Source organism: Cavia porcellus, unplaced genomic scaffold (assembly GCF_034190915.1).
Source record: "Cavia porcellus strain 051 isolate PalLab524CR breed Dunkin Hartley unplaced genomic scaffold, mCavPor4.1 scaffold_24, whole genome shotgun sequence".
NCBI lineage: Eukaryota > Metazoa > Chordata > Mammalia > Rodentia > Caviidae > Cavia > Cavia porcellus.
In genome coordinates, this window is record NW_026947507.1 from 9,691,000 (window position 1) to 9,705,113 (window position 14,114).

The window sequence follows — 14,114 nt, forward strand, 5'->3', positions numbered from 1 at the left end:
GAAGATACAGACAACTATTTAGAAGAAAACAAGAAACATTATGGTAGCCACTATGGATCTCCTGTTTTTTTGCTTTGAAATCTATGTCCCTTACATTGTTTTGCTTCTGATCTGTTTTGTTATGTTTAGTTTTACCCTTTTTTAAAATAAAAATAATAATAAAGTAAGCCCTGTTACTCACTGACTTCCTTTTATGGAGTTGTGTGTAGATTAAGAGATTTATCAAGTTCTCTCCAGCCTAGTCTACAATTTATAGAAGAAAACTTGTAGTAAACTTTATTTACCTGAAAATTTTAGTTGTCTGCTTTATGACATTGATTTATCTGAGTAGTAAAAAGAAATAACAGAGCATGTTCTGAAATTGGTGACATTCTGCAATGTGAGCAAGGCAGAGTTTCAGAAAGACGGACAGATGGACACACAAAGGTGGGGGGAGAGAGCAAAATAGAACTTCTGGGATACTGAGGCCAGAGGATGGCAAGTTTGAATCTACCCTGGGGAACAGTAATTTACAGAGACCATGTCTCAAAATAAAAAAATTAAAAAGGGCTGGGGATGAAACACAGTGAGTTAAAGCCCCAAACTTGAAAAAGAAAACTAGGGTAAATCTATAGGGACTGGCTACCACTGAAAATGGGAAGATTTGAAAATTTATTTTTTGCTAATTAAGATGTTAAATAATTTTAGGAAATAGAAATGAACACCTATTTCATTTATGTCTATGTAACTTGGAATGCAGATTTCTATAACCAGCTGTTAACACAATTTGTAAATTTATATATTTATTAAACTTGAATATTGATTTTTAAAAAAGAGTGGGGAGATTAAAAATTGCTCCCACATACAGATCTTTGCATATAGGACAAACACACATTCAAACTGCACAGTTGTGAGTGAAAAAAAATGTACTTTAAAAAATGACATATACTTATAAAACTGGCCTCTGAGAATAGGATTCAGAATCATAAGCCTATTTCCAGGTCTATATTTGGAGTGATCAGCAAATACATGGGGCAGTCTAGAGAGTTTAGTTAAAGATGCTGGATATGATCAGCTTTCTTTGATTGATGTTAAATTTGATTTTCTAATTGACTTTTCATTGTGAGCTTGGATTCACAGAAAGTCTTAAGAGGAAAGTCTCTTTCAGATAACCTGATATGAGGATCTGCAATGCATTCATCATTTTTATGAATAGTCATCTGGTGGTCCTGGACCTCCTCCCTGGCGGAGGCTTGGGGACATGACTCTCAGTTGCAGCTATTCAGTGAGCAGATGGTAAGAGGGTTTGTGTTTGTCCCTTCATTTGGGAGACAAGGGGAAAAGATAGGCCTGAGTGCATCTTGGAAAGGGGCTGGAGGAAAACTATAGATGAGAGATTTATCTGTCACATTGTAGAATGCTATATGTCCACATTCGTAGTCTAAGAAAACACCAACCTTATGCACGGGCTCCCGGACATGTTGCCCTTTCAGAGGTGAGGAGACCCACAGACTATAATCCTCTCCAATTTTTAAACCTATAAGTGAGAAGAGGTCTCCGGGGGGCTTTGGGAGGTTCCCCTTTCTGCTCACTGAGTCCTTGCAGATGCCTACTTCCCACTCTGTCTTATTTCCCACTTCCACCTCCCAGTAGTGTCTCCCACTGGTGAAGATCTGAGTTCCCAGCACAGTTGCAGACTGGTCAAATCGTTCTGGGTTGTCAGGTAACTGCTGTCTGCTTCCTCCATATCTCACACTTTTCAAATCCTGAGACAAGACGAGGTAGGCATTAGCTGTGGCTGGATCCAGAGTGATCTCTGCTGCAAGAGGAGAAAAGAGTGACTCTTCCTTTGATACCCTTGAGAACTCTCTTATATATGTGAATTTTAAATGCAGTTCTTTGGATTTAGTTCAGTTCCTTAAATGCAATTTAGATGAATGCAGTGGGATTTGGGCACGTTTTATTTTGAACAGAATCTCTGAGCTCGTTTTGCACTGCTCCACAAAATAGTGAGAGAACTTCTAACTGGAAGCAGAAAAAAGTTATGTGGTGAATCATATTTAGTCAGCCTCAGAGGAAGAAAGGAATCTCTAATAGTGGAAAGTAAGTTGCTGTGTTTTCAAGACACTTTTAAAACTCAAGAACTCAATATTTATCCACACAAAGCTACCCTTTGCTGTTGGCACTCATGTCGGCCATGGTTGGTTCTGAATCTTCAGTTTGGATGGGAAAATATAGGGACAATTACCACTTACTCGCCTCTTTCTAATGTATCACACATTTACTATGCATTATTTCTAATTGTTACAAGTTTTATTTTCTCTAATTTCTACAAATAAGAAAACTGAGGTTCATAAAGATTGGGAAAATTCATCATACAAAGGTATGGGGTATTGAACAGCAGTTCCTAACCCATATTTTTCATTAAACCATTCTAAAATATAGCTTCATGTGCAGTGGTGAAATTCCCAGTGAGAATTTGACAAAGCACATTGTGAGCCAGTGGGAAGCCTCCTCTCCTGCCCTCTTGGGAGGAGATCACATGAGAAGCCTCCATCTTTCATTCACTCTCCAGATAAGATTAGGTACACCATCAAAAAGTTCACACTTTTATTTATAAACCAAATTCCAACCATGCCTAATTATCTATGTGATTGTCTGTCCTCTTAATTTTACTGGAAATTCTATGAAAGCAAAGACATTTTTCAGTCTTATTCATCTTTGTAAGTAGATTCAGAGCTCTGTAACATAATTCTGGACACATAGGAAACATTTACCAAATATTTCTTAAGTCCAAAGCTCATTCAGCTTTCTTTCAAGTTCAGATTGTCAGCAAGAGGAGCAGAAATCTGAGCTAATAGCCTTAGCCAGTCTAAATATCTGGAGCCTTCTATACAGAGAAAGTCTTTGAATGTTTCCTCACTGGACTTCAGTAAATCAGCTTTTATCCTAACAGGAACAGAGCTCAAAAGGCAGCAATCTCTGCCTGAGAGGTATGGTGCAATAACAAGGCTATACAACATCACATACCCACACAGGCACGTGAACGCATGTATGTGCACGCGCACACACACACACACACACACACACACACACACACATGCACGCACACACACACACGCAAGGCCCAGGCCTCCTTACACAGAAAAAGTCAGGCATCGATCAAGTGTCACTGCTTCAGCACCGACTTGTGTATGATCCCAGCCTGGTGTTTACTGCAGGCTTCTGATACCTTAACCGATTTCCAACTGTTAGATGCTGAACGTTTTATGTCAGAAGAAGCTGCCCAGGAGCTCAGTTATGCAGCCTCCAAAGTACACTAAAGTTAACTTGGGAAATCTTTGTAGGTTTGGCATATAGGTTGACTTACTGTTGAATTTTCTTAGCATCTCCCTCATTCCAGTGACGCGGCACTGACTCAGTTGTGTGGTGGTGGCTTCTGGACACTGAAGCAGCCGTGACTCGCTCCTGTAAGACAGCGGAGATCCTCAGTCACTGCTTGGCACAGAGCACATGAAATGGTCCTACTTGAGAGTCCACCCCATCTACCTGGCAACATCAACAGTCTCAACCCCACCTCATAATCTTCTATCCACTTTGTACCCCAGAGCTTACATAATTGAACACAGAGTGAAACCTACCTTTCCAGGGCTCCTCTTACTTCCTAAGGGCATAAAAGAAAGAAGGTTAGCTTTTGTGCATTTCCATCACATATGTCTAGGTCCACACATCAGACATAGTCCTCTGCAAAGCCTACAGAATACATTTCTCAGAGTCCTAGTGCCCCCTGGGAGGGAGCTTACATGGCAGGGGAAAACAGTCACCAGTTTCTTTTAGCAATAGTTTTCGGTGAACACACTATATTTTTCACAATGACTAGAGAACACTTTATTCTTTTCCTCATAGCATAATTTTTTAAAGAGAATTTGTTATTAACAAAGGATACAAACACTGGTCTCTTTATCTGATGCCTCATGGAGCCAGAGGTGAGCAACCCAAAGGAAAAATGACCCAATGAGAGTTGAGACAAAGCCTGTGCTTTGTCACAGGAGTTTGTTTAGAAGGCAATAAATTAAATAGTAGAATCCTGTGGAATCAGCCCAGGAAACAGACTGGAAGTTGGAGATGGCTCACACAGATTGTGTTTGAAAAGGCCTTGCGGAATGCAGTAGCCACCACAGGCAGTAGAGTGAACACGGCATGGAAAATACACTCAGCACACAGAACACCCGTGTTCTGCCACATACGATTCTAGCTATTTGACAAGTTACCTTACTGCCCAAGATCTGAGCTGTTAAATAAGTGATACCACATGCCCACTTAATAGATGGCAATTGTCTACAGTCTGTATCACAAAAGTTCTCATCTTCATCAGGCCTTTGAGAAGATTAAATTTAATGCGCCCTTTATGTAGTAAATTCTCATTAATAAACTTAATAAAATATTTGACAATACTAAGGCTACAGAGGGGCAGGCGTGGAAGAAATTACACCCTGAGTTGGACTGGGATAGGTATCCTGTCTTTTTTTTTCTTTCCACTTTCTCCAGATTTTATTAACATAGATGTCAATTCTTTGGCAAAACTAACTTTTGGACAGCACTTCGTTTTTCAGGTGAGTAAATTAAAATGTTTTACTCATAGTTTGAAAAGGAGTTACCACATTATTTTTCTACTGATTTGTGTAATACCTGCATGACTTTTAGCCTCACCTCAAAAGAATCTAAATCTGAGTTCTCATACGTAGACTCAATCTGCCCAATCATTTTGCTGAGGTGTCTGACTTGCTGGGTCAGCTTGATTTCATTATCCCGCAGTTTCACCAAGTTCTCTCTTTCCTCCTTGTCTAGAAGTTGCAGTTGGAGCTGCTCCTCTTCCTTCAGGAACTGGTGCATTTTCATATATTCAGACACGACCACCTGTTTAAAAGTCTTTGTCTCTTCCTGCCATCACACAGGCACACATACACACAAATAATAGTAAAATTAGGAAGGGAATTCTCCGTGCCCAACTCACAGGTTTTTTTTTTTTTAATGCTCACAAAGTCCTACAGTCCCACTGGGACACTCCCTGAAAGCCGATACATAGGATGCATCTTCCATTGACTAGCTGGGTGAAGAGTCGGATGTTTTCAAAGGTGTGTTTGCTATGGATAATGATAATAAAACCAAAATGTCTATGCCCAGGAGCTGTCATTCTACTAGAAGAATCCAAAACTAAACACCAAAGTACAACAGGTGATAATCAACAGTATTATTTAAAAAATAAAGCCATTTTGAATAAGGAGAAAAATCATGAAAATGTATTTATTCAAAGAACTGACTAATGAAAATAGACATTGAATTATATTACTAGCAATAAAAACACACATTACAAATAGTCATCCTTAACAATTCAGAGTATATTAGGCGACTCAGGTACCCACATTTCTGTATCTAACATTTGGTTCTTTCTTTTCACTGTGAGGCAACATGAATCCAAATCCATGACTAATTGCAGATACTTATTCAGGTATAACTCAAACTTCTGTTTTGCTTTTATATTACTTTCTATTTCTTTTTAATTTGTATTCTTTATTGCCCCAAGATATTTTCAATATTCCTTTTTAAAAATTGATTTATATCATATGCTATATATCTACAAATATAACTTGTATTTTAAATTAATATAATTAATAGAGGTATCTTAGGTGAACAAAAAAGGAAAAATAAATCTGTCCGGGGTGGGTAATTTAGAGCTGAGTCATGAGAGTCCCGGGTGAGCAAGTACAGGTTGACAACCCAAAGCAGAAAGTGAACAATGCAGGACCAGGACTGGGAAAAAAATCATCTTTTCCCCTAATACCTCATCAGGCATCCCGATCGTTCCTTTTACCCCACAGAATCACACACAAGATCCAAATTAAGAGAGACACTGACCTTACACAATATCATTCTCTCCTTCTCATGGGTCAGTACAGCTTGAGCTTCCTTTTTCTTTTTATGCAAAAGATTTAGGATTTCTTGGAGCTTTTCCTGTAATAGAAAAAAACTCCATGGCACCTGAACTGAACACTACATCCTGGACAGACATTGAAAACTGATAACTAGAAGACGGCTTGGACTTTCAAGCAAAGAGAAAAAACAAGAGCCACACAAGTCTTGCTGTGGTGGCTGGTAAGGAGGACCCATGATTGTTGCTGATGCAGTATATGCTGGGAGCTAATGGATGGAACAGCATTTGTGTTCTAAGGGTTATAACAGCCTGTCTTACTTTGTGCTGATCCTCAGCCTCACTTGAAAGATGTACTCTGTTTATTCCATGACTTTGAGTTGACAAAGTTGTGATACTCTGCTCGTCATCACTCAATATTCGAGTGGCTGCCACCATCCTCCCACAGTTGCTTAAATCGTCCTCACATTGCAGGACCTGAGATCTGAGAAGCCTGCCAATGCTAGCCAGCCTCCCCAGTCGCTCATTGGGCTGGAAATGAGGGCCCCCCAAAGTCCTCCAGCACTCAGGACAAGACAACGGTGTTTTATGCTCCTCCCAGTTCTTGAGGAGGCACATCAGACAAAAGCTGTGCCCACACTCAGTGGTCACAGGGCTTTTGAAATAGTCCAAGCAGATGAAGCAAGTGAGTTCTTCCCTCAGATTCTCCATCAGATCTGCTGTTGACATTTTCTCAAGGATGGACATCAGAGCAAGATCAAACTTCTATTCTCCTTATGCTTCAGTTTTATACAACAAATTTCTATGCTGTTACTATAAGACACTCTTACTCTCCACTGCCTGATTTCATCCTTTGACATATAAGCTCCCAACACAAAGGCAATTATGACTTAATGTGGAATTCTTTACACTAGGCTCACCATTGACCACAAACTTTTATTGAATCTCTCTCAATGCAAACTACACACACAGGATACTAAGATATTTGCTCCTAACAGAGTTTTCATTTTGAGAGTTGGTGACTGTATACATGTAACACCATGAAAACATGTAGCATACATTGGTTTTGGGCAAGAAGTTTGGGCAACTTGGTAAATTTGAATGTGTAACAATATATGACTTGAAAACAGTCTAAATATTTTGAGAAGCTGCACAAGTGTAACCTAGTAGAGAACTCATAGAATAAGACTGTCATATCAATTCCTTTCCTCTTTAAGTCCTTTTCTCTGCTTGACTCGAGGCCAGCATCTCTGCTTCCCTATCAGGCACTGTGAATTGTTGTCTAATGTTATTCATCCAACAACAGAGAGCTACTCCATTGAAATATCCCTTGATTTAGATGTACAATGGATTCCCAAAGTTACCTTTATTGCTCTGTCCTTGAGAATACACTGCTCACCTATCTGCCATCATGGCAAGCATCTAAAATGACACTCTTCTCAGAAGCTGCCTCAAGAGATTGTTACAGTATGTCATGGATGGCAAAAATTATATCTTAGTACAAATACAGTTTTTGCTTTCTTATTTTTACCCTTTCAAAATGACCTAGGTAGATATAATTCCTTACCTACTAATTCTTATTGCACAAAAATAAATAAGTAATAAATGAGCATTTCTTAGATCTATGAAAAAGTAAATGTATAGCATGAAGATAATGTACATGAATGTTGTGTTTAGTGCCAAATACCATAAGCTTAACATGCCATGCACACATGGATCACTTCTTGTCTTGGTACATCTTCTGCATGCTGCATCTCAGAAAGTGGAATCTTAACACCCTTCCTCAGGTCTCGCTTGCTTGACCTTCACACTGAATGCGTTATAACGCTTTTCTGTACCTGTCATCCCCAGCTCGGCAAACTCCCATGGGTCTTCATTCACTCAAGTTAATTGATTTTTTTTCCTTTCATTTAAGGCACCAACTGATTTTTCTTTCCTACGTTGTTGAGGTTTTTTTTAATCCTGTATAAAACAAGTTTTCTAGCCCAAAATGCTTTTTCTACCTTCATCCTAACCAAAACATAGTAAGCAACTCATAGACTCAAGATGTTTTAAATGTTTCTCTTGCATAGTATTCGTTAATGTAAGTTAAGAAAAAAGAAGCCATCAAGGAGAAGTGTTGTATGATTTTAAATAGGAAGAGAGATGGCCTTGATTGCTTAGTTTGTTTCTAGGCTACTGAAGGGGCATAGTATCAAAATATTGTTAGGAGTTATCCTCAAGTAAGTCTTTAAAAAAAAAAAGCCCTACAGAGACTCAAAATGCCATCACTGGAATAAAGATTTATGAACTACCATCTCCATTAAGAGTGTTAGTCCCACACAAATCCAGGAGTCCTTCAAGTTGAGCAAAATCATTAGAATAAACTTGATGGTGAGTCACAGAACATCACAAAGCTGGCATTCCAATTTGGAAGAGAAAGACAGGTATGGTCCCCATTCCCATCAACTCATCTATTCCATTCTTCTTCCAAATACACTCATTCAGTACTCTCATTTCCCTTCAGATTGTATAAATCTTTTGTTTTTTTACCAAATATGCTCATTCCTTTTGTAACATTCAAAACATAGTGATTGTTTATAACAAAATAATGGTCTTATTTATCTGTGACCACAGTAACTTTTGGCACATAAAAAGCACTTGATTTATCTGTAAAAATATTTTAAATTAACACATGGAAAGACCAGAGTATTACAGAATCATAGTCTTATACTAAGCTGGAAGTTAAGAGACAAATAGTCCCACTACCTTCTTATAGATGATGAAGGAAACGGAGACTCAAACTGAGCTGATCTTCTGACACTTAGGTCTGATTAGGACTGGAAAACTGGCTCTCTTGCCTCACAGCCATTCTTTTTGTCAATAAACTGCATTTGCATTTCACCAGGCTTGTGAGCAGGTGAAAGTTTTCAGTTATCTCAAAGAAATGAATCTCGCTCCATTGATGTCAGAAGGAAATTGGACAGCTGTCACGGCATGAAGGCTACATTTGGTGGCCAGCCTCTTAGGAACTCAGACTTCTTTACCATTTTTCTGACCACTTTCTGAGCACTGGACTGAGTTCATAGGTGAAATAAATTCACAGGGTTAGTCAGCTTTCCCCAGATATATTACGTCAACCCTCAAGGCCCTTTGCTGATGAAGCTGATTTCTGAGATCAGCAACTCATGTAGCTCCTTCCCTAGCCTGTTCCTCATAAGGAGGCAATGGGTAGAGATATTCCAGGGGGTCTGCACTAGCAACTGTCATGCAGATGTGGGTAGAGTTAGGATTTAGAGAAGAGAGCAACTTTAAAGCTATGAGAGGGTTTATTTACTGCTGGGAGGCGATGGTGAGATACAGGTTTATCTGAAAATTTTCTTGCACAAAAGTCTGGTTTTAAGAATATATCTGTCATTACATATTAGTATGGAAAAGATAGAGCATGCAACACATGGGTTAGAACAACTAGGGATAGGCATCTGGAAAAATAAAGTAAGATCTTTACCTAACGGCTTATCCCAATGTGTATTCCAGATGGAGCGCGTGTGAGGGTATGGGTGTGTGTGCACACACACACTGGATTACCGCACGTACCTTCAGTAAGGAAGGAGCAAGATTATTAAACACATGGCCAAAGAAGAGAGCAAGTCATGAGAGGTAATAAGTGGTAACACAGTGGAAATTTAAAATGGACTACTGAGGGGAAGTGCTTCAAAGCATGCTACAGAACTCACACCAAAAAAGAAAAAATACATTGGAATAACTAAAATGAAGACTTCCATACAGCAAAATAAACGGCCAAATGATTTTTTTGAAACTGCATCCTAGGAAAGAGAATTTGTGACATGCATCAAATAATTACTTGTAAATTATAAATATATCATACATGAGTATATGTTAAAATAATATCCTTTACCATTCCTACATAGCTATTCAAAAGATAGCAAATACAGCTAGTGACAACGTGGCTAGGTGGATTTAGATACCTATAGTTCCAGTACTTTGGAAACTAAGGTAGAAGAAACACAGATTTGAGCCCAGTGTAAGGAAATCAGAAGCTTGGCAATACTCATTCTCAAAACTTAAAAAAAAAAAAAAAAAGTTTTTTTAATTAAAAAAATTTTTTAAAGGTTTTTTAATTTTAAAAAAATTTTAAGTTTTTTTAATTTTAAGAATTTTTTTAATGTTATTTTTGAATTTTTTTTTTTTTTTTTTTTTTTTTTTTTTTTGGTACCAGGGATCAAACTCATGACCTCACGCTTGCCAGGCACACGCTTATGCCTATGCCGCTGAGCTAAATCCCCAGTCCCAAGTTTTGAAATTTTTTTACAAAATTTTAAAAAAAGATTTTGAGATGTAGTTCAGTCCAGAGGACCTGGGTTAATCCTTAAACCTGCTTTGAAAAAAATTCAGTTAACTACACTGCCCAGTGAAACCCAACTGATGACTTTAAAGGGAAAATACATTTAGCTGTCAAAACAGTTTAGGTATGAATGATAAAAAATTAGATTTTTAAATTTTTTCTACAAAAATTAATTCATCCTGTAGATGTTAATAACCACATCAGGAACAGAAAATTGGCTCTCTCACCCACCAGTCATTCTCTTTTGTCAACACACTATCCTGCATCTGTATGTACATAAAAGTATAGAAGAGGATTGGAATTTCAAGGATGTGACACCAAAACACAGGAATCAAAAGCAAAAATTGAAAAGTAGGACTGTATCAACCTAAAAAGCTTCTTCACAGAAAAGAAACTATCAACAGAGTGAAAAAGTTACATATGGAATGACTGTAAATATTTGCAAACTATGTATCAGATTATCAGATAAAGGGGTTAATCCTCAAAACATGTAAAGGATTCTTATAACTCAATGGCAACCCCCGCACAAAACCTAATAATCTGATTTTAAAAAGAACTTACTCTTTGAACAGATACTGCCCATTTCCCCCAAAGAATACATACAAAAGGCCAACATGAATATGAATGATGCTTGACATTAGTAATTATCAGAAAATTTCAAATAAAAAGCCACAATGATGGATCATCTCATACATTTTGGTAACTATTATAAAAAAAAAAGAAGCATTTTAGACTGGATGCAGTGAAACTGGAACTGTGTAGTGCTGATGAAATGCAAATGGTGAAATTACTCCAGAAAACAGCATGAAAGTTACTCAAAGAATAAACAAATAAAGCTATTACACAAATCCAAAAATCCTGCTTTTCTAGGTGTTTATGCTCAAAAATTGAAATCAGTATTTATCAAGGATTCATGCTCATTTCCAGCACTATTCACAGCAACCAACCTGTAGAAGCAATACAAATGTCCACTGAGAAACGGATAAAGAACATGTGATAGATACATACAATGGACTATTATTTAGCCTTAAAAAGGATGGAAACTCTGTCATGTGTTACAATACGGATAAAACACGACAATGTTATACTAAGTAAAATTAGCCAGTCACAGAAGGGTGAATTCCACATGATTCTATGTATATGATACATCTAAACACTTAACTTTTTAGAAGCATAAAGTAGAATGGCAGTGGCCAGGGGTGGGAAGGAGGAAAACAGGGTCTGCTGAGGGCACAAGTCCATTACAAGGCCAGGCATGGTGGTGCACACCTGCAATCCCAGTGCTTGGGAGGCTGAGGCAGGAGGATCATTGCTAGTTCATGACCAGCATGGGCTACAAAGTGAGCTCAAATCCAGCCTGAACTGTGTGGCAAGACTCTCAAGGTCTCAAAAAACCAAAAAACCAAAAACCAAAAATATAAATACATAAATAAATAAGAGTTCAGTTGCTCTGCTGTATGACACTGTGCCCAGAGTTAACAGAATTGTATAATACACTTAAAATGCCTTGAGAGTAGACTTCATGTCAAGTGGTCTTTCCTCAGTAAAATAAAACTTTTTAAGAAGTGCTGATAAAATATAAACACTAAAGTGATAATGTTTGGTATCATGACACTGGAACACTGGAAAGAATTTTTACAGTTTTGCATAAAAGTCAGTTTAAAAACATTTTTTTCAATAAAGAAATATACTAGCAAATGGGAAGGGGCCAAGAAATGTGAGGTGTCATTTATAGAAAATAAATTAATGAGGCAATTTTCTCCAAGTTGAGGGATAAAATTATCTCCAAGGATTGGCTTCAGTTGTAAAATATAACAAATATGGTGGCTAGTTGGTGAAGCCCACAGCAGTTTTTATTTACTTAACTAATAGGTGTTGAGTCCTTCTTATATAGAGAACAGTGAGCTCAATGAAAGTCATGTAAATCTGAGTAAAAATGATTCAATTTCTTTGGGAATAGGCGATTTGTGTAAAAAAATGAAAGCAAAACCTACAGATCAAAGAAGAGGATGCGTTATCTCCTTTGGCAAGTCGTTGGCAAGTCATTGTCCCATTCTTCATGGGACAATTAGGAAAATTTCTTGAGACAAATGGCATTAAACTAGCAGTACATGTGCACACTGAAGAAATAAGCTGCTATTTAGATGTGAGTAAACTTGTATTTAAAAATATTGCAAGTATTTAAAAAATAAAATACATGATTCCACAGTGGTTCAAAATAGTGCAGGCAAAAAGGAATCTACATCACAATGTTCTTTTTTAAATGATTTTTTTTTTTTAAGACAGGATCTCACTATGTAGTTTAGGTTGGCCTTGAACTCACCGTGATCCTCCTGTCTCTGCCTCCCAAGTGCTGGGGTTACAGGCTTGTGCCACCACACTTGGCTTTTTTGTATTTTTAAAAAATTTCTTTTATTACTTACTAGTTTGCAACACATAATAATTACATTCAACCGTGGGGATTGGTACATATACATATTGCAATCTTTTTTTTAAGAAATACCTACCAATTCAAAGCAGTTTGGAAATAGCCATCATCATCAGTATTCACAACACAGGGAGGCCAGAGCAGTGTGGACGGGGTCCAGGTGGCGCCTGGGGAGAGACTCTGGCAGAGGTGGCCTCCCCTGCGGAGTTGCCATTGGGATTGTCTCCTAGAGCTGTGACAAGGACGACATCTTAACTGAGGATTTAAGGTGAGATGGTCTGTTTGTTTGTTTCTGGATATGAACCTTTTATTGTTGATCCTCTTGTTTTAAGACATTTTAAGTACTGAAAAGTTACTTGTTCCAGGCTTCATCCTGGTGCTTTATGTACTTTGTCTCCTAGACATTACAAGGTGTAGGGGGGAGGAGGGCAAAGGGAAACCTTGGGAAACCTGAGAAGGAACTATTTTAAGACAATTCAAATGAATGTAGATGAATAAGAATAACACATGGAATCTAAATTTAGGATAGACTTAAGGAAACAGAGTTACAGTCTTTCTTTTTGTAGTAGAATATGAAATTTGAGATAATTGCAGATAACTTAGGTTATTGCTGGCTGAGTAGAATTTAAAATAGGTAAAGACAATGGCAGATTTTTGTTTTAAATGTTGAGATCAAAAGTCATTTGTTCTGTGTCTTGCTTCTATCACAGAACATCTGTATGAGACTCTAATGTCGTAATTCTATTCTTCTTTTGAGACAGAATCTCACTATGTAGTTCACACTGGTTTTGAATTCACTATGTAGCCCAGGCTGACATTAAATCTTCCTGCCTCAGCTTCCTGAGTGCTTGGGTTATAGGCATATGCCACCATGCCTTGCCTAATCTCTTAATTCTGTAGAAATTATTAAACAATGGGTTCTAAGGAGTGAAATATACAGATATGAGGAAATAAATTTAATTTATCATCCTATATTATAGTAGCATTTTATAACTAGGCAATCAATATTTATGTGTATCATGTTGCTTCCTAATCATTTTAATGAGAAAGCCCAATTTTTCTTCTTTTTTGAGGAAATCTTGACATTTATTCAGAGACTGTATCATCATAAAATGTTTTCTTAGTGTAGAAAATATGAGGCTAATAGAGATACAAATAGAGATCGCTCACCATGTGCCAGATACACCTCTGCACGGATACACACTGACATATTCAATTATCCCCACACTTCAGGAGTTGGATATCAGTTCTGGTCTCATTCATAGATGAGCAAACGAACTCTAGATATCTAATCCAGCCTGGATCCACAGGGGCAGCTGAACCTCAGGGTCCATGTCACTGGCATTTCCACAGAACTGAGTGGACCACAAATATGAAGCCCAAGAAGTTTGTGCCTGTCATCCAAAGGCAAGCCTCCTGGACAACCCAAGCTC

At 37.8% G+C, this 14,114-nt stretch overlaps 1 protein-coding gene across 1 annotated transcript; it reads right to left on the reverse strand.

Annotated features, from left to right (window-relative positions):
* Positions 1 to 824: 824 nt before the first annotated feature.
* On the reverse strand, positions 825 to 6,700 carry Triml1 (tripartite motif family like 1). Its single transcript, XM_003469157.2, has 6 exons — positions 6,230 to 6,700; positions 5,896 to 5,991; positions 4,690 to 4,920; positions 3,621 to 3,643; positions 3,350 to 3,447; positions 825 to 1,798 (listed from the first exon to the last, which is right to left on the reverse strand). The coding sequence occupies exons 1-6, from the start codon at positions 6,653 to 6,655 to the stop codon at positions 1,248 to 1,250; spliced, it is 1,425 nt and encodes a 474-aa protein (XP_003469205.1). The 5' UTR covers positions 6,656 to 6,700; the 3' UTR covers positions 825 to 1,247.
* Between the last annotated feature and the right edge of the window lie 7,414 nt (positions 6,701 to 14,114).

Bases quoted from the DNA above. Each gene is read 5' to 3' on its own strand.
- Triml1 (XM_003469157.2), bottom strand. From the start codon at position 6,655: ATGTCCATCCTTGAGAAAATGTCAACAGCAGATCTGATGGAGAATCTG. The intron at 5,992-6,229 runs GTAAGACAGGCT...TTTCTATTACAG, and splicing joins AGGCTGAGGATCAGCACAAA to GAAAAGCTCCAAGAAATCCT. The intron at 3,644-4,689 runs GTGAGGCTAAAA...TTATGCCCTTAG, and splicing joins CAGATTTAGATTCTTTTGAG to GAAGTAAGAGGAGCCCTGGA.